The 24613-nt window shown below is 37.3% G+C and overlaps 1 protein-coding gene, 3 long non-coding RNA genes and 2 pseudogenes across 4 annotated transcripts; all 6 read left to right on the top strand.

Moving 5' to 3' along the window:
• Window positions 1–3504: 3504 nt before the first annotated feature.
• On the top strand, window positions 3505–4736 carry LOC133738797 (uncharacterized). The gene is made up of 4 exons (XR_009860271.1): window positions 3505–3552; window positions 3879–3929; window positions 4154–4213; window positions 4385–4736. It is a non-coding gene; the product is annotated as an uncharacterized LOC133738797 (long non-coding RNA).
• A 1170-nt stretch (window positions 4737–5906) lies between these two features.
• On the top strand, window positions 5907–11467 carry LOC133731845 (probable caffeoyl-CoA O-methyltransferase At4g26220; annotated as a pseudogene).
• Window positions 11468–13808: 2341 nt separating this feature from the next.
• LOC133732768 (uncharacterized) lies at window positions 13809–15925 on the top strand. The gene is made up of 4 exons (XR_009857310.1): window positions 13809–13930; window positions 14077–14141; window positions 15147–15254; window positions 15350–15925. It is a non-coding gene; the product is annotated as an uncharacterized LOC133732768 (long non-coding RNA).
• Window positions 15926–16503: 578 nt separating this feature from the next.
• On the top strand, window positions 16504–17694 carry LOC133706971 (uncharacterized). Its single transcript, XR_009845020.1, has 4 exons — window positions 16504–16618; window positions 16705–16839; window positions 16997–17066; window positions 17194–17694. It is a non-coding gene; the product is annotated as an uncharacterized LOC133706971 (long non-coding RNA).
• An 841-nt stretch (window positions 17695–18535) lies between these two features.
• On the top strand, window positions 18536–19573 carry LOC133731782 (probable caffeoyl-CoA O-methyltransferase At4g26220; annotated as a pseudogene).
• Window positions 19574–23925: 4352 nt separating this feature from the next.
• On the top strand, window positions 23926–24543 carry LOC133727170 (probable caffeoyl-CoA O-methyltransferase At4g26220). The gene is made up of 2 exons (XM_062154794.1): window positions 23926–24064; window positions 24187–24543. The coding sequence occupies exons 1-2, from the start codon at window positions 23957–23959 to the stop codon at window positions 24541–24543; spliced, it is 465 nt and encodes a 154-aa protein (XP_062010778.1). The 5' UTR covers window positions 23926–23956.
• The last annotated feature ends 70 nt before the right edge of the window (window positions 24544–24613 follow it).

Here is a 24613-nt window from a genome sequence, read left to right as displayed (position 1 = left end):
AGTCGCCCCGAAAGAAGATCCGGGAGAGGAAATTTGTGGTGGCGAAGAAGAGAGGGAAGAAGGAGAACAACCCGAACCCGAACACCGAGTGCATGTGAACCCGACTCCACCATCTACCTCTCGTCCCAAACCCAATCGATTATGCAGCTTCAAGGTCTGGCGATTTCGCACCTGCAATTTCACAAATCCGGTCTATCCGAGAGCAATCGCTAGTGTCTCGTCCCTGGTTGATCCGATCTGGTGCCCAGAGCTTTTTTTTTTTTTTTGGTATACTTTGAGTTCTGAGAATGGGGAAGAAAAAAAAAAGTGAACTTGTACAATTGAACATATAAATTGATCAATTGTGTCTGTAGTGTATTCATTTTGATTTTGGGAGTTTATGCAATTCACTTGAGGGCAAATAATATGATTATTGGAGGGCAATAATAAGATTACTGAGGGGCAATAAAATGTTTATTGGGGCAATAATAAGATTATTGGGGGGCAATAATAAAATTATTTATTTGGATAAACCTCCGAAAACTTTCAAAATTCAAAACATCTTCATTTTTCACTAATTATTGATCCCCAATAACAAGTTTATTGGGGAGCAATAATATGATTATTGGAGGGCAATAATAAGATTATTGGGGGGTAATAAATTCAGACGCCGGAATCCGGTCACTAGTCCGGCAGTCATATTCGGGATTCCGGTGACTGGTTGTCGGATTCCGGTCACTGGATGCAGGAGACCGGTCACCGGTCGCCGGAGACCGCGGTCGGCCACTGGTCACCGGAGCACAGCAAGGTGGAGGATGACTTCTCTCTCTAAGTGAGAAAGAATGAGAGGGCAAAAAAGTCCCAAAAATAAATAAAAAGAATAAAAAAAGAATTAATTGGGTATTAGGGAAATAATTCCTTAGAGTATTTTGGGTAAATGGAGTTAAAAAACTGTTAGTGGAGCAAGTAGACAATTTGTAAGCTGAAATTGGGTAAATGATCATTTCCCCATTATTAATCCAGGCAAACAAATGCGGCCCCAGGGTCCGATTGGCTGAAGAACAACCGAGATACGCACAACCTAGTTGCGTTGGGTAAAGACAATAATGCTTCCTTAACGTACATAACTTTAAACTTACATAAGTTCTACCAATCTAACCAAAAAGCACTCATACAGTTTGACTTGCATATCTAGCACACCACTGAGCTTTTGCAGTTTATTTATTATTATTTATTTATGAGCTTTTGCAGTTAAATCTTTGTGGCAATTCACAGACTTTATGACAAGCAGTTACAGAAACTTTGTAAATCGATTCAGTTTAACTCAATCGCTATTCATTTTCAGTGCTTTGTCACCCATAACGTAGTAGTGACATATCTCATTCACCTTTCACCATCTTATGGACCATTTCCACATTTCACTATCTCATTCACCTTACAATTATTTCGATATTAAAATAATAGAGCAATGTCTGTGTGTAGAATCCGTTTCTTTAGTTTAGTGTCTCTTTTTACGGTCTTACCATCATCACCATCAGGAAATATGCAAAACTAGGGTTACAATTATTAACTTGCACATTAATTATTGTACCTGATTCTAATTTTTTCTCTTTATTAAATAAAAATTAGCTAATGCATTAACAAACGGGCACTAAACCCAGCTTTATAAATCAAAACATGGGCAAGTAAAGAAATAATTGACAGATATATGGAATGAGATATTGCACAACCATCTGTTGACTGAATTGAATTGGTTCATATTGGTAAAAGCTTTTATTGAGGTGGGTAGATGACTAGAAGGTTGATGGTACATATGTTAACGTCAATTCACACATTGGCTAGTACAAGCCGTAAAAGCTGGCCATGGTTAATAATGTTGCATCAAAAGCTACGTAGCTCAATTCAATTTCAGCTCAAAACATGTTTTTTTCATCTTCTAGAGTAGCTCAACACATGCATTCTTCTTCTTCTTGCTCTAGATTCGATGCCAAGTGAGTGAAGTGACTCACCTAATCTCACTGAGCACAGTTATTTTCATCTCATTATATTGCACACCGGTACCACTAGACAGATTTTTTTTTTTTGGCAAAGGGTACCACTAGACAGATTTGAATAGCAATGACAAGAAATTATAAAGTTTTGGCAAATTGATGATCTGACCAATTTAACATAATCCGAGCCAATTATAAGGTGTGCGGCCAAATAGGCATTTGGTCTTTTTTGTTTTTACCAAAATTTCGTTGTATGTTTAACTAATTAGCAGCTACAACAGACAGATTGGTGTATTCCATTTAGGTTTGTTTGACTTAAGGACTACAAATATCAAGAGAAAATCATTATAATGAAGGTAAAGCCAAAAATGAAAAATGCTTGGGCACCCCTACATCAATACCCCCACCTCTTCCCCTCTTTGTATGTATGAAGTACTGAAAAGGCGTGGCCACGTGGGTGACTACATACATTGGCTAGTACAAGCAGTAAAACTAAAAGCTAGTCATGGTTATTTAATGACACATCAAGACCCCCATCTTGGGTGACTACGCACATTGGCTAGTACAAGCAGTAAAAAAACCCCACGCCCACCTTGTATAATTGCGTTGATGAGAGGTAGGTACCTAGCTATATATGAAGTACTGAAAGCACATGGGTGACTATACACATTGGCTAGTACAAGCACTATGCCAAAAAATGCTTCATACCATACCCCTCAGACGACAGAAGACGTTTTTTCTGTTTTCTGATTTTTTTCAACGTCTTCAGACAATAGTTTTAACTATTTCTGTTGTCTGAATGGTATGAAAATCAATACAAGTTCAACTTTTACAAGTTTGTTGTAATTTAGAAAATTCAGACAACAGAATTCTGTTGTCTGAGTAAATGGAGAAATTATTTCTCCTTGTTTGGACAAAAAAAGTTTTTGGCTGAACTAAAACTTAAGTGAGCTAGACCCCGAGTTTTCTAAACACTTGGTTAAAAAAACATAAGCCTTCTTTCCTTCTCCGCGAGCTAGACCCCAATTAAGCAATTGCAGCTCCCATTCTGGTTCTTCTCCCCCGATCAGCAACATCCTTTCCCTTTCCCAATTATGGTTCTTCTCTCCCTGATCTAGGTTTTTTACACAGAAGAGTCTCATCGATCAACCTCTCCCCGATCTAGGTCAAGAAGACACTGTTGGTGGAGTTCTTCGATCCGATTTTACAAAGTATACTGTTGTTGCACGGTAAGTCTCAATCTTCGTGTTAGGATTTCAACCTTGATTTGTGTTGGATTTTAGGGTTTCGTTGAGATATCGATTTGGGGTTTCCTTTGAAATTAGATTTGTGATATCAATTTAGAGATGTGGTGGTTGAAATAGACTTGGGTGTTATTCTGGTTTTATGGATTTGGGGATGGTTTAGGGTTCATTTCGATTTGGGTGTTTGAAATTTGCTGAAAATTTTATTGTTGTTCTTGAACTCGAGGTTGGAGAATGGAGACTTGGAGCACTCCCGAGTCCCGAACACGGAACACAACGAGCAAGGCTGTAACCAGCAACCTATCTCCGCCTGTCCGGTCTCCGAGCTCCGCCTCCAGGTATCTCACTATCTCTCTCCCTCTCCGTCTTCTTCTTCTCCTCGGCTCCTCACCTCCTCCAGTCCTCCTCTTCTTCTCTTCTGAGTTTCTGATGGGTTCAATTTCAAATGGCTTTGATTATCATTTGATATTGATCTTGATTTTAATTAAGGTAATGAAATTGATTGAGTGATTGGGTAGTTAGAAACGGGTTCAATTTCCTTTTGAATTTTTTATCTTGATCACTTGATGTTGATTTTAATTAAGGTAATGATACTGATTGGGTAGTTAGAAATGGGTTTGATAATTTGATTTCCATTTAATGTTGATTTCTTCTTCAATTGCAGTTTGTAAATTTGAATGATTCATGACTGTATCAGTTGGAAGCAGTCTGCTAGGTATTCAAAGTTTAATTGATACCCTTGTCATTTGTTTTCAATCAATTTGATGAAAGAGAGAAGAAAGTGACGTATCCCTTTATTCTCTTCATTATCTTTTGACAAATTATGGTTTTGTGCATGAGATAGGGTGTGTTGAAGTAGTTGGATTTGAAGGATAAACTATATGGCTGATGTTTGATTTGAAGGATAAACTGTGTGTGTGCTGGTTTTGGTTAATGCAGAAACTGTTAATTCCGTCTGAGATGCGTGGCTACCATGGTGTCTATAACTTGGAAAAGAAGGTGCATATTTTGTGCAAAAATTTGCTCCCTCTCTGTTTCAGGGTGCTTATTTGTACTGGACCTAACTTAATTATTTGTTTCAGATATGGTACTTTGAATGAGAAAGGGAGAGCCAATCTGTGGTTTTGATGTGCTTTCAATTGTCTGATTTTGGTTTCAATTTCTCTCTAGGGCGAGTATTACACCCGGGAAAGTGTTGATTGTATTGGCCGAAAGTTTTAAGGGAAAGAGAGTTGTTTTTCATAAGCAACTTTTATCTGGCTTGCTTATTGTTACTGGTCAGCTTCACTTCCATTTTCTCTTACAAAAATATTGAGTTTTGTTCTTCCTTTTCTGTATGTTATGTGAAACTTATTACCTCTTATCCTTTTCTGCTCTATTCATGGTATGAATTGTTCGATTATGATCATTTGGATATGAAATTGTTATTGTTTTTGAAGAGTTTTGTTTATGTATTTGGTTTTGGTGTAAATTGTAGACGTGGATTCCGTACAAAGGGCAAAACTCGGAAGCTAGGGTTTTTGAGAAAGGTTCTGGAGCTTTGGACCTGGTTAATTGTTTAGTTTGAGTTCTTTTTTGTTTGTTACTGTATTAATTTTGTTGAATTTGGTTTTTGGTTGTGGTGGTGTAGATAGAATTTTTTATACTATAAGGGGTTCTCAGACCATATTACCAAGTTGGGAGTAGGTCTGCTAAGTAGAAGAAACGAACTCATGCTCTAGCCCAAGATTCCATAGCCTTATTAAGTCTGTTATTAGTGATTCATTTCAAATACAATGAACACTGTAAAAACAGTACCTTGGGCATACCCTATAAGAAAGTGACTAGCTATGCTAAGAATGAAATAAAGAGAGATATTAAGTGTATAGGAACCATTGGTTGTTTCTTATTCCACTTAGTTTTAGCTTCACTTTCACTAAACATACTCTATTAAGTTCATCATCAATTTAGTATTTCTTCTGCTAGGTACCTATGTTCTGCTAATTGATCTATTTAGGCTTCTATCTGAACCTATGTACTCTTCTATGTTTGTTTCTATTTCTATTTATGGTCTGAAATGAAGTCTTACAGGACTTCCGATTTCCCCTTTGTACTTCTACAACGGAGGAGTCAAGGAGTTCCTTGCTACAATAAAGCAGTATGTGTTTATAGTGAGGTTTGTTACTTTTACCAATACTTGCTATATTTATCTTTTCTTTCCTTTTTTTGGTTTCTCTGTTGTAAGTGTGTTTTTGTGCTATACATGTAGTAGATCCATTTGTATAGAACTACAAACTGAAGTAATTTATACCAATGTAACAGTGTGTGTGTGTGTGTGAGAGAGAGAGAGAGAGAGGGTTATTTTAATTTTATTATTATTATTATTATTATTATTGTTGTTTTAGTTGCTGGTATGTTCTGCCTTGTTGGACTTGCGTAGTTTTCCAAATTGACCAAATTTGGATGCATCTTGCAGATGAGTGTCTATCTAGAGGAACCAAACGAAAGCTAACCCAGCGCACTCTTCTAGAGTTGAACTGCTGCTCAATTTCAAAACTTCAAACTTGTTCCTATGACTCTAAAGAGTTTGAAACTGATTTACTAATTGGTTACTGAATACTAACTGCCTTGGTTACTGATGAGTGTCTTTCTTGTTTGCTTTTGTGTAATTTCTTGTTAACTTTATATTTATATGGGCAGATGGAGGGAGTGAATGGAGAAAGCCATGCTTGATAAATGTGAAGCATTGTTGGCTTCAGTAGCAGCTGTGCAGGTATAATAATATGTCCATATGTTTAACAGAGTGAAAATTCCTTACTTTCTTCAGTAACTTAGTCTTTAATTAGATTTTGAATTCTAGATTTTATATTCATCAATTGTAACTATGAATGACTAATGGGATCAATAATAAGATGTTTACTTCCATGAGGTGGAGTAGGGCTGATTCTATTATCCTAGAGGTCATGGATCTGATCAAGGTCTTTCTGAAACAGACCAAATTTTACATGTATTTTCTTCCTAAAAAGGGTCTAGTTGTTAACGCCACCCTTAATTTTTCTGGTTGCAGGGGTGGAGATAATGTGCAGTGACCACGCTGGGTAGAGATGGTAGTGATTTGACAGCTACAACCATTGGTAAAGCACGTTGGCAGGAACTTGACCATGTTGTGGAAGAACTAGAGAAAATTATTGTTGTCAATCTTCAGCACTGATCAATAATATCTCTCAAAATGTGCAGAAATCATCACTAATATTCGAGAAGGTGTTGTACTGTGTTTTGCCAAGTACTTAGAAAGCATTTGAACTACACCTACATTTGAACTAGCACTTTGAAACCTATTGGCTTTCATTTTTGGTATATGCAGTTTGTTTTTGTTCATTACCTTATGTTGTTCCCTGATGGCACACTTCGCAGGTATTTCAAAGGTTCTGAGCTTCTTGTTGATTTACAAGATTATGACTATTCTTTGGACTTGCAGATGGCAAGGAGGTTCATAATTTGATACCATGTCAAGAATTGAACTGCTGTCTTGTGATGCTTATGCTTGAGCCTTGTTCTATACATATATTTCGTAAGAAGCCATTTTTTTATGGACGTGATAAACCTAAATTATGCATGCAGTTGCTTTGCCTAGCTACTCTTTCTTTACCTTATAAGTTTTTGACTTGGTGCAATATTAGGTAAATGATCGAGATAAGATGGTTTTTTGGTTCTCTCGATCATTATGTAACTGTTGACTAGGTTTAGAGTTGGAACTATGGATTGTATTTTGGATGATGTTGATGCAATGAAACGTAGGCATCATTGTGAATGCTGATTTTAGTCCAATTTTATGGTTTTGATGATTGTAAATGAATGATGTTGAAATGGTTGAAAGGCAACAGATATATGCAGGTTTCACAATTTATGTTGTATCAAGAAAATAGAAACAACAGAAACAAATGATCATCTGTTGTTTCTACCAAGTTCAAACAACATAAAAGTAGAGTTCAAAGAGCTCTCAGACAACAGAAGTAGGTGGTTGATGTGTTGTTTCTACCAACTTCAAACAACATAAAAGTAGAGGTCAAACAACTCTCAGACAACATAATTAGGTGGTTCATCTATTGTTTCAAACTACTTCAAACAACATAAAAGTATACTTTTAATCACTCTCAAACAACAGAATTAAATGGCTCCTGTATTTCTATTAACACTCAAACAACAGAACATAACTAAAACAATGGTTGAAAGTCCAAACAAACAACAGAAAAATGAGATTGAATACTACTTCAGACAACAGAAATTTGAGTAAGACTATACTCCAAGTGACATTCAAACAACATAAAAAAAAAACTAAAACTGTAGTTGGAAATCAAATCTAACCACAAGAATCACAATTATCTGTAGTCCAAACAAATCTCAAACAACATAACTCACGGTATAAATGTTGTTGCATACGAAATCAGTCGACATATAACTGTCATTGTGCTTTAAATCAGACTACAGAAGCATCAACTAAGCTTAATATTGGTTCAATCAAACGACAGAAACAACAAAAACTCCGTCATCTTACATTAACTACATCGACAGTTATTTTTTGAATCCGTTGATGAAGTGAATTTCCAACAACATTCATATGTAGTGGTATGATGTTTCAGACGACAGATAGACCCCGATTCTTCAATATTAGGTACTTCAGACGACAGTACCTTAAACTGAATCTGTCGTCTGAGTGCATTATCAACGACAGAGAATATCTGTCGTCTGAGTGGCTTAGAGACGGCAGCCACCTAGACAACAGATTTTTACTTCATCAGACGACAGATCTGATATGTCGTCTGAAGGCTTTTTTGGCATAGTGAAGCAGTAAAAAACCCCCAAGGCCCACCTTGTATAATTGCGTTGATGAGAGGTCGGTACCTTGCTATATATGAAGTCCTGAAGAGACACGGGTGACTACACACTCTGGCTAGTACAAAGCACAGTCAAACTAAAAGCTTGCCATAAGGGCGCTCTAAGAGCAAGTTCACCCGTTGGGTCACCAGGTCACCCACTATTCACTGCTTTTTAGTGTTAATTTCACCCTCTGGGTCACGAGCACAGTGTATTTCGTGCCCTGGGTCACGGGCACAGTGTATTTCGTGGCACAGAGAATGAAAATATACACTAAAAAGCAGTGAATAGTAGGTGACCCGGTGACCCAACGGGTGAACTTGCTCTAAGTGGTGCTCCTATATAAGTACTGAAAAGAAATGGGTAGTCACACACTTTGGCTAATACAAGCAATAAAAGTAAAAACTAGCCATGGTTATTGACGCCTATATATATGAAGTATTGAACCCCAAAGCTCATCTCTGCCATTCTCGTTCAACCTTCTATGTTGTGAGTGTTGTCTACTTTCAAGACACCCGTTGGATTGCGCCCATATCTCGCCTCCATGTGGTATATTAAGTATTGAATCCCAAAGCCCATTTTTGCCATCATTGTTCAACCTTCTATGTTGTCTACTTCCTTGTTCTTTCTAGATACATGGAGGCGAGATATGGCACAAATCAACGGGTTCTCTTGAGTTCATAATCCACAAAAACTTTCTCCCATCCATATTTGATTAACTTTGCTTAATTATTGTTTAAGGATAATATATTTGAGAGAGATTGATGAGAGAATTGTATTTCATTATTGAGAATAGGAGCCCTATATATAGAGATTACAAAGTACATGTTCTAATGTTACAAGGAAAACTAATCCGAGTAGGACTAGGAATTCTAGAACCTTCTCTCCTATTACAACCACGAAACTATTCCTAGTTTGATAAGGCACACTAAGTCGATTTTCCTTCAACACTCCCCCTTGTGCCGCTCAAACTTGGTGGTGACGCTTCATCCATTGCCTCGTTAAAAACCTTGCTCGAGTGAAAAACCCTGTGGGACAAAAACTACTTCGAGGAGGAGAAAAAGAGTACAACACGTCCTTCACTCTTCGAGATCGAACATGTAGACATCATAACTCCCCCTGATGTCGATATCTCCCCCTGATTGCTACAATCATGGAAGTTCGGATAACTTTCTCAATCCGATGCTCTTCACATGTTTCTCGAAGGTGGATTTAGGTGAATAAGTCCGCTACATTATCCTCTGATAGGATTTGATTCACTTCAATATTTAGAAGTGATTGTTGTTGCTGATTATAAAAGAACTTAGGCGATATATGCTTGGTGTTGTTGCCCTTGATGAAACCTAACTTCATTTGTTCAATACAAGCTGCCCTTGATAAAAGAACTTAGCCTTTGCCCAATGTCAAGTACTTTGAGTGCTACATGTCACTGTGTGATCGAGTCCCGCTTCTTTCCTTCTAAACATGTGCAAAAGATGATTGTTAAATAGTTTTGTACTTCTGTAAGTAACGAAGGTATTCTATCTTCTACGTAAGGGTTAGATGTTATATCTTGTGACTCGTGTTGTTTGGCTTAATTTGCATGAGTGATTATTGTACTACTGCTTTGTTAATGCTCAGAATACCGCCATATGATGTCGGCTTCCGATAACGTGGACTAGGGTCCAATCTTCCGACATGTATAGAGTTCCCGAAATCCCGCTAATCTGTCAAGAGAAATACAACGGCGTCAAGAGGGCAGACCGCTGTTGGCGGTCTTCGCTCCTCCGATGCTAAAGTTAGACGATGTACTTGTATTGACAAATGTAGCGGTAGATAGCTATTAAATGCGTAATGAATGCAGAGAGAGAAGTTGACCTTTTATAGGTGAAATAGTGAATTACCTCACTCTTGTTTTCGATGTGAGACTGATATGCTTCAGTTTGCTGAGTTTTGGTCCTTTCTGCATAGACAACTTTGGGTGGCGCGTGTCGGCGCGTCGAGGCATATTTAGGCCTGGAGTTGTCTTGCCGATGAAGGTTGTCTTGCTGTGTTTCCAGGGGTCACACCGTTGAAGTCATTTAGACAAGGTGACATAGTTAAGTATGAGTGCTGATTATGGCCGGCAGGTGTTATGTATGTACATTGTCTGATGAAAAGCCAGCCAGTTTGAGCCATGTAATCTCGGTTGGATGCACCGTCTACAGTTCTTCCCATGCATCTACCCCGGTTGTGCAAGTATCATCTTGCTGGTTTGATATCTAAGCCTAGCTAGGAGGTCTGTATAGACTTAGGTATCAAAATAATCATGATAGCAATAGTACTACTCGTGTGGTTTTCTTTGTTACTTGGTTTTATATAACTCCCCTGATTCCCATTACAATATTCTTTGTGTTACTATTATATATTCAGAATCCTTGTGCATTGCACCAGAAAGCAAGTGATAACCAATAAACCAAATGTATTACAGAGTGAGGAGTTATATGAGGTGCTTGGATTTGGAACATCTTTGTGTATTTAAGAATAATTATAATAATAACAACTACTAAATTAGACTTGTCATTGATGTGCAACAGTGTATGCTGAAGACTAGTGTGTTCCCAAGAGAACCAAATGCCCTCAATGAAATAAGAATTGCTACTGCAAGTCACCCAAGGTAAGTACTTATATCAAAATGATTGTACTATATATGTAGAACTAAACTAGAATGGTCTAATTAATTAGCATTTTCTTGTTCGGGTTATAATAGGTACTGCACCTGATGCAGGTCAGTTGATGGCCAACTTGGTAATAATTATACCGGAATATAAATGTTTGCCATACTCCCAATCTGGTTAGGGAACACTAGAACTGATATATATATAACTTTTTGTCAAGCATCAATGCAGATTACAGCCATAGATATAAACCGGAAAGCATATGAAATAGGCTTATCAATCATCAAAAAAGCCGGTGTAGAGGACAAAATTGACTTCATTGAGTTTCCAGCTCTGCCTATTCTTGACAAACTCTTGGAAAATGTAAACATATAAGATATTGAATTCAATCAATTCATTTTTTTTTCTTTTTTTCTTATCAAAGTTTCAAGTGCTTGAAATTGGTTGTTGTGCTTCATGTTGTGGTTTGCAGCCAGAGAAAGAAGGAAGTTTCGACTTTGCTTTTGTTGATACGGACAAGAACAACTACCGGAACTACCTCAAGAGGCTAATGAAGCTGGGTTAAGATTGGTGGGGTGGTTATCTATGATAACACACTTGGGGAGGGTCAGTTGCTCTGCCTGAAGAAGATGTTCCAAAGGCCGAAAGGAAATGGAGGCAATGTGCAATTGAGTTTAACAAATTGGTTTCTGCTGACCCTCGTGTCGAAATGTCCCAAGTTCCATTGGGTGATGGAATCACAATTTGCAGGCGCGTTTGCTGAGTTTGTTGTGCTAAATATTTATGAGTGAATAATCATGGATCGCTTTATTCTTGTGGAGTTTTGTAGCTAGCTTCAGTAGTTGAGCACTTACCCTCACATCAAAGGCGTGAACGAGTGTAGGGTCTCTATTGTCTATGTCCTCTTGAGATTGGTTGTTCATAAACTATTGAAATTATTACCGAAAAAGGCTAATGTGAGCTGATTGAGACTGGTGGGCTAGTTATTTATCAATATCCGGTAAAGACCGCTCTCTATAATTGGTAAAAGATAATCCTTGGATATGCTCAAAATGTCAAAGGCATCAATCATCTATTAATCCTCTATTCCTTTCGATGACAACACTCAGTGATTAAAAATCAGGCATTTTCAAGGTTTAATATTCAGATTGCTTGATGGATCGATGATGGTAATGTGAATCACCACTATGCCAAAAAGGCCTTCAGACGACACGCATCAGACGACATAAGTTTTGTTTTATGTCGTCTGAGTTTTTCAGACGACATAATTTTCTTTTCTGTCGTCTGAATATACACTAAAACCATACTAGTTTAATTTGGAAAAATGGTGAGCATTCAGACAACACATTTGTGTAGTTGTAGAAGGTGGTGATTTCCTATCTCAAATTTGGAGGGATATCCAAATTGTTGATTGAGCATTTTCCCTCTCAAATAGCCACACCCTAATTGACTAGAAAATATTGTGACATTCAGACAACATTTAAATGTTGTCTAAATGTTGGGGTTGTTTTAAAATTTCCGAAGTTATTTTGACTTGTGCTATTTGACTTGTGCTATTTGACAGACATATATCCCTCGCAATTAAATCACTTTCAATTCGATCTGTCCTTCTCAGCTCGACCTAGAACGTTAACCCGCAAAAGCCCAAACACCAGCCTCGCTCTCTCCTTCTCAGTTAGCTCTGTCATATTTCGATCCTCACTCTCTCCTTCATCTTCTCACTTTCTCGATTCATCAACCTTAGTCTCTACTTCGTCTTTCACGTCCAGATTAATGGAGCTCTGCAGCGACCAGTAGATCTATTTTCGATTTAGATATCGGTAAGCAATTTAGGGTTTCAATCGTTTTTTAGTTTTGGGTTTCAACTGGGTTCAATCGATTTTAGTGTTTGATTTCGATTCAGTTTTTTCTGTTTCTATTTGGGGATGGGGCGATTGAATATCATTTTTCCTTTTATCCTTGATTCGGTGTTCCGATTACTGAAAACCCAGACCTCTCTCTCTCTCTCACTCATTCTCTCTCTCTCTCTCTGTGTCACCCTCCTTGACAGTAGACGGCGGCGGAACGGTGAAGGTTCATTGACTCTTGTCTTGGTGCCAGTTTGCTTTGGAATTTTGTTGAAACAGACGAAAAGAACAGAAGAAGAGGAGGAAGAGGAAGAAGAAGAAGAAGGAGACGGGAAGAAATTGATGCTCGATTCCAACAGAAATTGAGTAAACTGATCATCCTAGGTATTCTATGATGGGTTTGAATTTGTTTGATTTCTTTTTTTGTCGGTCTCTCTGCTTTTCCATTATCATACTTAATCATTTTGGTTTTTCCTGTTCAAGAACCTCTGGGAACATGAAGACGACTTGGTGTGATATCCCGTACCCGATTTTGAAGCCTATTTGATTTTCTATCTATGAGTTAGACCTTTTTATATACTTAATTCTTATTCTTTTCTTCCCACAGTTAGTTCCGTTATATATATATATATATATATATATATATATATATAGTTATTAGATAATGGTTTTAGTTTATCACTTTCGTTCTATTGCTCATTATATATGTTTTCCCTCTATTTCAAGAAGATTTTGATTATCTGTGTTATTTGCGCCTGGGCTTGTTTCGAAAGAGACGTGTTTGATTGTTTTGTTTTTTTTTTTTCAGTTCTATATTTTGGGCTTCTATTAGCTGTGTCAATTTGTGCTTTTGATTGGGTTTTTTGTTGCTGAATTTCATATATTTTTGTATGAAGGTTTGAATAAAAACCTTAATGTTTAACAGTGTCTTACTAAAAGTGAAGAGTCCAAGCTAAGCAAGGATGACTTTAGCATGTGCTCTGCAACCAAAATGTAGAAGAGGTCCATGACTCCTGTGTGCGGCTGCGAGCTGCTGTAATTAGATCCCACAACCAATGTCTCCCCATCCCTTATTTTACTGGTATGTGTTTTTCACAATGACATATGTTTTTGACTCACGCACTGATCTTTAGCATACTGTATTAAAGTTAGTCTTTTTTGATTCATGAAACATGCACTACAAGCTGTGGCAGCTCTAGAAATTTCATTTGCAAACTGAATTTTTAATTTCAATATTTGCTTCTGAACATTGAAGTTTAGTTTTTGAGGAGCTAATGGAACACGTGAAGGAAAAGGAGGAGAAAGAAGCTAAAAGGTGTAAACGTCTTGCAGATGATTTCTTTCATCTCTTATCTTCTATCAAGGTCAAGGTGCAGCAGGTTGTGTGCCAACCTAAGATTTTTTGTGTTATATTTTTTATACTCTTTTTTTCCTGCACTATTGCCATTTTTCCTACATATCCTGTTTTAGGAGGTGAAGAGAAGGACACACTTTATTCATCAATCTGATTCATTATTTTTTACAGGAGATAACTCCATCTTCTAAATGGGAGGACTGTAAATCACTTCATGAAGTTAGTTCAGAGTACAGGTACCATTTTTTAATAACTTGAACCTCGATTCCTTTTTAGTCCAAATAGTTGTTATTGCTATCAAGGGTTTAGGGAAAATGAAGGAAGTTTTAAAGGAACTAGGATTACAAATATAAAGTGAGGTGTAAGTATCTCAATTGAATTGAATATGTTTGCTATAGCTCTCTCAGAGTTATCCTAGTTGCTATAGCAAACATATTCAATTCAATTGAGATATTTACACCTCACTTTATATTTTTAATCCTTGTTCTTTTCTAACTGTCTATTGCATGATTATGTTACAACTCTTGTTCAGTGCTATTGGTGAAGAGAGCTCTTGCAAGGAGATAATCGATAAACACATATCATTTGCACAGCCTTCTGGAATTTTATTATCTCCTGGTATTATAACACTTCGACACATTTCAAAACTTTCTATCATCATTTAAGAATATCATTTTTCAAAGGTCCATGTCCCTCTTCTAATTCAAACCACACAAGCTTGTTGACTCCAATTTAGTTACTGTTTTCTAATGAATTTTACCATCTTACTTTCAATTTGGCTATTGTACTTTGACGTTTTCAGCTTTTGTCAGTTGTCATGTATAAATTTTAAATGCAGGAAGCTCGCAGTAAGTTTAGTGTTGAAACTGAGCCTGAAACTGCAGTTCTTGTTAATATGTACCCCCTATTTACTTCAACACATTAGTCCCTTGATCTTGTTCTTCCATTTCTGTGGCTGAAAATCAATTAAGGAGAAAAATATTAAATCTCGCTGCTTAAAAATAATCTATGTGCTTTAATGTTAATGTTATAATACTACATCATAGATTTGGTTCAACTTTGCTTGTGAGCTTGAAACAAAAGTCATCTTCTATTTTTGCTTCTGGCCATCAATATCCAAATGCTAAAGAGTGTATTTAAGGATGGTAGATAATGGCTTACCTCACATGGTAACTCTTTATTTGTTTGAAGACATGAATTTGTTAACAATTTATTTATCTTTTCTTGATTGTTTCATGCAGCCTGCATATAACAAGGATGATTTCTTTGACACAATTTAATGTAGTTCTCTTAACCGTGGAGCAAGAAATGGACATAGGTTTTCTGAGAGAATGAGGACAGATAGTGAGGTTTGCCAATTTATATGAATTTTTATTTATGATTACCAAGTGACAAGTCATAGCTGGGGGATGTGCTTATCTAATTAAATTTTTTTTTTTGGCAGACATTTGGCAATTTCCAGCAGAGATCTAATCTTGGTTATGGCGGCTATGGTCCTGGCCATAATAGCAACTTAACCACATTGAGGCTACCCTACCATTAAAGCTACATGCCTTGCAGTAAACATGATATGATGGCAAGTTCTTTTGCCCTCCCTCTTCTTCCTTTTACAATCTCTTTTTAGAAAGTTATTCTCTGTGCTATAAGGGTTCAGTTTATGTATTGGAAGCAGCTCTAGTGAGACAGTTGAATTTCAAACCATCTTTTAAGTCACTGGAGTTGTAAACGTAAATAGCTCAAATGGTTTTGTGATTGAATACCTTGTTTCTTGCAGGTGATTCCTTTGCCTCTTCCCCCTAGTGACACATCAACCAAAAGAATAGTATAGATAGATGGAACTAGTGAACAAATTGAAGTTGCTAAATAGCTGGTGAACTGCATAGATGTTTTTTCAAGTACAAAATAGATATATATTCTGTTAGTCATCTGACCTTAACTGATCAAAATTCTTAACATTATGATGTTGTGGTGGTATTATATGTATTGTTATTAACTTATTATCCGGGATCTCAAACTAATATGGAACTAGATTTGTAATGCTTTAAACTACAGAGTTTATTGATGTTGATTGACTGAATACAATCTCATGTATTGGTATGCAATGAAATACAATCATAGTTGGCATTGCATTCAAAAGCCCTAACAAAAAAATGATATGGCTGTCTTGATTTTCTATTTTTCATTTTTCATTTTTCTTTATCCGAAGCATATGAAAACTCCATTTTTCATTTCCCTATAGTAGTGTTGGTCTTTCCTGGATATATGTAATTTAATAGATTAGATTTGATAGGTGGTATTTCTGCATTGATATACCATGTTTTCAATTTCAGTACTGGGAGGACCATTCATAAAACATCATTTGACAGTCAAGTTACCGCTATGGACCATGCTCACACTGGACCGATCATTTTCTGTGGAGATGGGACGGTGTGTAATGGCCTATATTCATTGGCAGTTTTTTTTTTTATATATATTTTTTTATGAACTTGCATAACTTTTACTGATGTAGTCTATTGGATAATTTGTTGCAGGGGTTTATATATTCTGTCAGTATGAATTCTCACACAGGAGTATTATCCCGCTCTCATCGGCATCAAAGTAGCAGCAGGCAGAAATCTCCAGTCACAACTGTGGAGTCCCGAAGTTTTTCTCTGTTGGCTCGGGGCCCTGTGTTGCTGACATGTACTCAAGATGGAAGTTTGTCTTTCTTCAGGTTTGGTCGCAGAACTCGACGTTTTTTTACTTCCATTGTTTTTTTTTTTTTTTTTAAATACTGACAAGATGATTGGTTTGTCGTAGTGTTGCGCTGGAAATACAAGGTTATTTGGCTCTTCATTGCTCACTCAAATTAACTCCACGAATATACAATATCCGGGCTCTTCATGGGTTATGGAAGCTGCAGTAGTTATGGCACTTGTCCTTGCTAATGGGGGAGTAAGTAGTCTTAAACTAGCTATGCACTTCCAATTCAGGTCAAATTAAATATGAAGTGTAACTTATTCTGGAATGAAATGATATTCCAAGGTGAAGGTCCTGACTGGCAAGACTTTGTTGGGATTATTGTCCTATTAATAATCAATTCAACCATTAGTTTTGTAGAGGAGAATAATGCGGGAAATGCTGCATCAGCTCTTATGGAACGTTTATCTCCAAAGACAAGGGTATGTCTCTTTGATTGATGCCTTCCGCTCACAGATTTTGGCTATGACAGTTTTATGAGGTCTGCTGGTCATGTTTTTCTATAAATTAAGGTAGATCTTTTATTTGTAGCTTGTATCTTTTCTGCAGATGAGTTAAATGCCTCACTAAGCTGCACATGAGTTAAATGCAGACGAGTAGACCACCTACCAGATTTGCAGCAAAGGTTTTTGTTCTTTTTTCTGCAATATCTTGTTCCTCATTGAGAATGAAGACTAGTTGCTCTTGTAATATGCAGCATAAGTCTATATGGGGGTCAAGAAAGATTTGTGTCTCTGCAATGGGTCAGCAGGTTTGTGTCTCTGCAAGCTCACTGGCCATTCCGTTTTCTATGACCACTTCTATGATTTGGGTGATTCCGTTCATGATCAGATTGTGAAACTAGTACAGCAGTATAGCTAGCTAGTTCCTTTATTAACTTGTGTCTAGTAGAAATTTTTCATTCATTAAGCATTTAGACTTGTCTTCAGATCCAGATTAGTATATATGAGTTATTTTGAACTGAAGTTCATGATTAAGTTTGTGTACATGAGATACTAGTGGATTAATGGAAATTGCAATGAATGATTTTGAATGTGGATTTTATGGTTTCATACTTTCATTAATGGGCAATTTTAATTTCCAGAATGCATGCATACCAATTGTACAGGGGACTACTAAAATGTGTCATCACAAACTGCAAGCTACAACAAAAGCACACCAAAATGTGTGGTTGCAGCTGCACAGTGTATAACAACAACAAATAAGTGTGATTGGACGTGATTACAGACAATATAAAACACGTACTATTAGTGGTCCTTGTTATATTCAGACCACAAAAATTTGTCGTCTAAATAATCTCAAACGACAGTAAATTGTCGTCGTAATGAGATTGACATAACAGAAATCTATTGTCTAAACCATTTCCCAACATCACATATGTATAATTGAAAAATCTTTCACACAACACTTAAATGTCATACAAATCAACCATAGAACGACACTTAATTGTCCTCTGATACACTTTACGACCACATATAATTGTCGTGTAAAGTAAATTAGCACAACCTTTAAGTGTTGTTGTATGAGAGAAGACACTACATATGAGTCTTCATATTTCTTATTTAAGGGCATTCAGACCACACAAATAAGTCTTGCAATATGCTTCACAGAATAGTATTTCAAAAAATATGTCATTGTTTTGTTTATCAGACAATACAAAACCGTTGTTTGAATGCTTTTAAAGAAACAGATCACAATGTTCCCAAAATGCAAAACTCATCAGAAGACACATTTTTTATGTCGTCTGAAAATTCAGACGACAGAACTCTTCTGTCGTTCGATACGCCCAAGACACGACATCGTACTAGACGACACATTTTGGTTCGTTCAGACGACAGAACAGTTCTGTCGTCTGAAGACCTTTTTGACATAGTGCACCTTGCTTTCTTACATGCATTCAATAATTCAAAAAAGTCCTTGGGTTAGCCCAAGTGGTAGAGGAGGGTGAGAAACTGGGGTATGCAGGGTTCGATCTTCCTCCAATAACCAATATAACCAAAAAAAAAAAAAAATCAAATAAAGTGTCACTGTGCGATACTAGCCGCAACTTACTTTACGATCAGTCCCGTTCTCTTGCTTATATTTGATTGCAATGACTTCAATCTCATTAACAATTTTGGTTGAGTGAGTGGTAAACGCTCAACGAGGAAAAAAAAAAAACTGAAATCAGAAAGCTAGTCCAGAATTAACTCTAGCAAATATCAAAGTTATGCTCTTGTAAAGTGTAACTAATTATATTGCGCTCCCTGACCTCTCAAACCCTGAAATGGATCGGACTAAATATTATAACACTTATATGGATCGGACTAATTACATATCACTTATATGTCTTTAATTCTGTTCATGTCTATTTCCTATAAGTGATATGTAATGCAAAACATTATAAGTGATATATAGGAAATAGACATGAACAGAAAGACATATGAAATAGGCTTATTGCCAATCATGAAAAAAGCCGGTGTTGAGCGCAAAATTGACTTCATTGAGTCCCCAGCTCTGTCTATTCTGGACAAACTTTTGGAAAATGTAAACATATAAGATATTGAGTTCATTTTGTTCTTTTCAAAGTTTCAAGTGCTTAAAATTGGTTATTCTGCTTCATGTTGTGGTCTGTGCCAGAGAAGGAAGGGTGTTTCGACTTTGCTTATTTGTTGATGCGGACAAGAACAACTACTGGAATTACCACAAGAGGCTAATGAAACTGGTTAAGGTCAGTGGGATGGTAATTTATGCTAACACACTATGGGGAGGGACAGTTGCTTTGCCTGAAGAAGATGTTCGATCCAGAGGCCAAATTAAAGGGAATGGAGGCAATGTGCAATGTTTAATTAATAAATTGGTTTCTGCTGACCTCGCATCGATCAAAATGTTCCAAGTTCCATTGGGTGATGGGATCACAATTTCGTCAATTTGCAGGCGCATTTGCTGAACGAAGATTATAGAAGAGAAAGTAATTATGTGACTCTCAATATATAATACCATCTATATACAGTTCATGTTCATCAATCCACAGCTCGGTGATAAATGACTTTAAATCTTGCTCCCCAACTTCGTGTTATCCATATTACCATATGAATACAAGCGATAAAGCTTAACTTATTGTAATAATCACTTGGCATGCACCAAAGTCAAATAAAAAGCAATGACAAGCAATTGGGAAACTGGCTACATTTGCTATTTTGAGTAAAATATAAGGATTAAATTCAGTTTAGTCCCTTGAACTTTAGGGCTAAAATCAGTTTGGTCCCTCTTTCTGAAAATCGATCTCGATGGTCCCTATACTCTCAAATAGCTCATGGGCCGGGCTAGGGCCGGCCCTACCCTAAATTTTAGGGCTTAGGGTCGGGCCGGGCCGGGCCTAGTCAAAGTCAACAAAATTTAGGGCCGGGTAGGGTCGGGCCGGGGCTTAAATATGATAACCCTTATCCGCCCAAAAAGCCCGATTCTCTAGGGCCGAAAGGGCCGGCCTTCCCAATAGGGCCAAATAGGGCCGAAAAGCGGAAAAGGGCCTTATTTTGTATAACCAAAAAAAAAAAATACATTATATTTTTTTCCTCAAAATGTGGCTCAATGATTATATAGGTAATACAAGACTCATTGTTTTTTGTTGATCATATTTAATACATATATATATATATACACACACACATACAGACACACACACACACACATATATATATATAGAAATTAACTTATAACATTTATTAATTTAGTTAAGGTGGTTATATTCAATTAACTATCTCTCTAAATCTATCAATATTAATTGTTGTGTAACAAGGAAAATAATAGTTAAAGAAAACAAAGCCTATGTAATAGAAAATAGGGGAAATATCACCAATGGTCACTGAGTTATGACTTATTCGACACTTAACTCACTGTATTTTCAATAATATCACTTAACTCACTCAGTTTTACATCCGTCTTTCACTTAACTCACTGCCGTTAATTCTACCGTTAGAAGCCGTTAAAATTGAGGGTATATTTGTCAAAACACTTAAAAATCATTTTTAACTTAAAAAAAAACTACATTTATTAGACTTTTTTTCAATTTTTTAAAATTTCTGAAATTTCTAATAAAAAATGATTTTTTTAACTTAAATATAATTTGAAAAAAATTGTCTTTTTTTAAAAAAAAAAAAGTTAGAAATGCATTTTTTTAGTGTTTAGATAAATATACCCTCAATTTACATTTATTAGACTTTTTTCAATTTTTAAAATTTATGAGATTTCTAATAACAAATGATTTTTTTAACTTAAATATAATTTGAAAAAAAAAATTGTCTTTTTTTTTTTTTTTTGAAGTTAGAAATGCATTTTTTTAGTGTTTAGACAAATATACCCTCAATTTTAATAGCTTTTAACGACAAAATTAACGACAATGAGTTAAGTGAAAGACGGATGTAAAACTGAGTGAGTTAAGTGATATTGTTGAAAATACAGTGAGTTAAGTGTCGAATAAGTCATAACTCAGTGACCATTGGTGATGTTTTAGGGTTTAGTGATATAAAAATAATATATAAATTTTAGGGTTGGGCCGGGTAGGGCTTTTAGGGCCGGGCCGGGCTTGGCCCTTACGGGCTTAATTGGGCCGGGCCGTAGGGTAGGGCCGGGCTTCATTTGCATGACCCTAACCCTACCCTATTTGAGAAAGGGTAGGGCCGGCCCGCCCTAATGTAAGGGCCAGGTAGGGCTTCGGCCCTACGGGCCGGGCGGATTTAGGGTCGAAGGGCTAAATGATGAGGCCTACTCTCAAATGACATCACCCAAATCCAAAATTTGAGTTTGGCTCCAAAAGTGACGTCAGCTGCTGAGTTGGAGCCGACATAGGGCCCCACTTTTCAGTTTTTTCAACCCCCAAGAAAGGCAAAACGGATATTTTCACAATAAAATGATTTAAAAAAAAAGATGCCTTCGTCTTCTTCCAAACCTCCAATTCCCTTTCCTTCTTCTTCTTCTTCCTCTGAACCCATCAAAAACCAACCATCCTCAAAGAAGTCTTATCAATTCCCGTAACTGAATCACTCAATTTCCACATCTAAACACAACATTGATATCATATTACAAAGAAAAGAAAATGTCACAGAGTGATCACCTGCCTAACAGCATAAGGAAGCAGAGTTTTAGGTATGTAATACTCATGAATCCCCAAATTGGTCTTCTGCCCACCCCGAACTTTCCCAATATGGAAAGTCAAAATCCTCTTCCTCCCTATCACGGCCTTGGACCCCCAAGCTCTGATATCACACTCTTTCGCAGTAATCTTCCAAATCCCTCTCTCGGTGGCCCAGTTGGCTTGGCCCTGTTTTTTGCCGGACTTGTAATCTGGTCTACTGAAGTAGAACCACTCCTCATCATCCAACCTTATCGGCGAAAACGCTAACACACCCAGTTTACATAATCTCAGTCTCGACAAAACAAAACATTTTGCCAAAAAAGAAGAAGCAGAATTAAAGCCAAATGGGGTTCAGTTTCATTACCAGGCAATGCAAAATCCGGCTACCATCTCATATCGCCACAACCAGTCGAACTAGGACACAAATCCGATCAAAGCCCAAGCTTCTTCATTGTCGTGCACCGTTGTCCGCCTTCACACACGACAACCCTCGTAACTTCCGCCGTCGATTCCGATGACCGGTAAGGTGAAGATGTCGGGTTAGATCGAGGCCTTCACAATGTCAGATCGGATCAAGGCCTTCATGACTCGGGTAAGGCCACGGTTTGGGTTTGATCGAAGGCCATGTCTCCTTCAACGAATTGGACTGGACTTGTAATTTCGTAATTTCGCCAGGGATTGATAGACCCATTGAGCGTGGGAGGAGGATTGGGTGGCGGAGAGGCAATTGGGGCTGCAGAAGGCATGGAGGGAGCAGGATTGGCAGAGTGAAATGGGGGCGGTTTGGGGGTTTAGGAATTTTGAAGCAGTGGTCGCAGTAAGGGTGAGGAGAGGGGTTGAGGAGAGGAAGAGCGGGGTAGAGGATGATAGGAGATCGAGTCGCGGAGAACGAATTGGCCGCCTTTGAGCTCGGTCTAGAGAGAGAGAGAGAGAGAGAGAGAGAGAGAGGGAAGAAAAGAGAGAAAATATAGACAAAAAAAAAAGATAAAAAAGTTAGAAATGTCTATTTTGCCCTTTCTGTGGGACCCTATGTCTGCTCAAACTCAACAGCTGACGTCACTTTTGGAGCCAAACTCAAATTTTGGACTCGGGTGATGTCATTTGAGAGTATAGGGACCATCGATATCGATTTTCAGAAAGAGGGACCAAACTGATTTTAGCCCTAAAGTTCAAGGGACTAAACTGAATTTAATCCTCCTAATAATAATTAATTAATAGACATTTCTGGAAGTGCCCGGCTATGTACGTAATTGAGGTACTAGTGTGTACCCAAGAGAACCAGAGCCACTCAAGGAGCTGAGGCAAGCTACTGCAAAACTCCTCAAGTAAGTTTCCTTAATTACAGTTTTACCATTGTACAAGTAATTAACTGATTGTCCATATACAGCTGATTGCTTCTGATTGCAAAACTTCTGATTGCTTCCTTGCTTGCTGGAAGAGCTGTGCAATTGTTAGCCCCTTTGCCAATGGCAGCTAAGGTCTTGGCAAGCAGGGAGGCAATTTACCTAGCAGGATCCTTTTCCAATGTAGACATTGTTCAGGGAGGATAATAAACATGAAGGAGATGGTTCGGGAAGACAAGAAATGGAGATGTTAAGAAATACAATTGCACTACTTAATTAGCATTTAGTTGCAAATTTCAAGTGAATTTAATGGTTCCCGTTGAACTATGGTCGGGAAATTAATCTTGACTTATTTAATTTCAATAAATAAACCGGGCGTGGGGCTGAGTCTCCCAGTTAGGCTGGGTTCCAAATCCAAAAAAAAAAAAAAAAAACATAATATGCATATTGAAGGGTTTAAAGTAAATATTTTATTTAGTCCAAGCAAAGATACAAGGATAATACATGAGAAATTTTTTATTTGGTATGGTTATATAATCAAAAAATAAAATTATGTATTTTAGTAGCATACCGTAGCACGTATGACCATTTTGGTAATTATACTCAGCTAAAGCACTTTTGTCTTCAACTTACCAAACAACTAGAAATTGCTTTTCACTCTCACAGTACTTTTAAAAACAGTTTACCAAACACCTCAGCTACTTCCTCTCACAGCAAGTTCGGAAGTGCTTCATCTCACAGCAACTTCGGAAGTGCTTCTTCTCACAGCACAACAATCCCAAACTAAGCCCTAGTCTGACCAATTTTTTACATATGAAGTGCTTACTTTGGTACTTAACCTGATGCAGGTCAGTTAATGGCCATGCTCTTGAAACTTGGGAATGCAAAGAAGACAATTGAAGTTGGAGTTTTTACTGGCTACTCTCTTCTCCTTACCGCTCTCGCAATTCCTCATGATGGCAAGGTGGCTATCTAGCTCTTTATATCTATTCATTTATTAATACATGCATGTGTGATAATCCTATATATTGTTCATCAATTAGCAAATTAATAATAAAGGAATGGATTTTTTGATGATGGATGCAGATCATGGCCATAGATAGAGATCGCACAACATACGAAACAGGCCTCCCAATCATACGAAAAGCCGGAGTGGAACACAAAATCGACTACATTGAATCCCCAGCTCTGCCTGTTCTTGACAATCTCTTGGGGGAGCCAAAGAATGAGGCTGATTTTGACTTTGCGTTTGTTGACGCTGATAAAGGAAATTATTGGAATTATCATGAGAGACTGATGAAGCTGGTGAAGATTGGAGGGATTGTTGTATATGATAACACACTGTGGGGAGGGACAGTGGCTAAGCCTGAAGAGGTTGTTCCAGAAAACAAAAGGGAGTTGAGGCGCCATGCGGTTGAGTTTAACAAGTTAGTTTTCTGCTGACCCTCGTGTCGAAATATCGATCTCATGCTTCTATAGGTGATGGGATCATCATCTGCAGACGCATTTGCTA

Source organism: Rosa rugosa, chromosome 1 (genome assembly GCF_958449725.1).
Source record: "Rosa rugosa chromosome 1, drRosRugo1.1, whole genome shotgun sequence".
In the NCBI taxonomy this organism is placed as follows: Eukaryota; Viridiplantae; Streptophyta; class Magnoliopsida; order Rosales; family Rosaceae; genus Rosa; species Rosa rugosa.
This window is presented reverse-complemented; position numbering and strand designations above follow the sequence as displayed.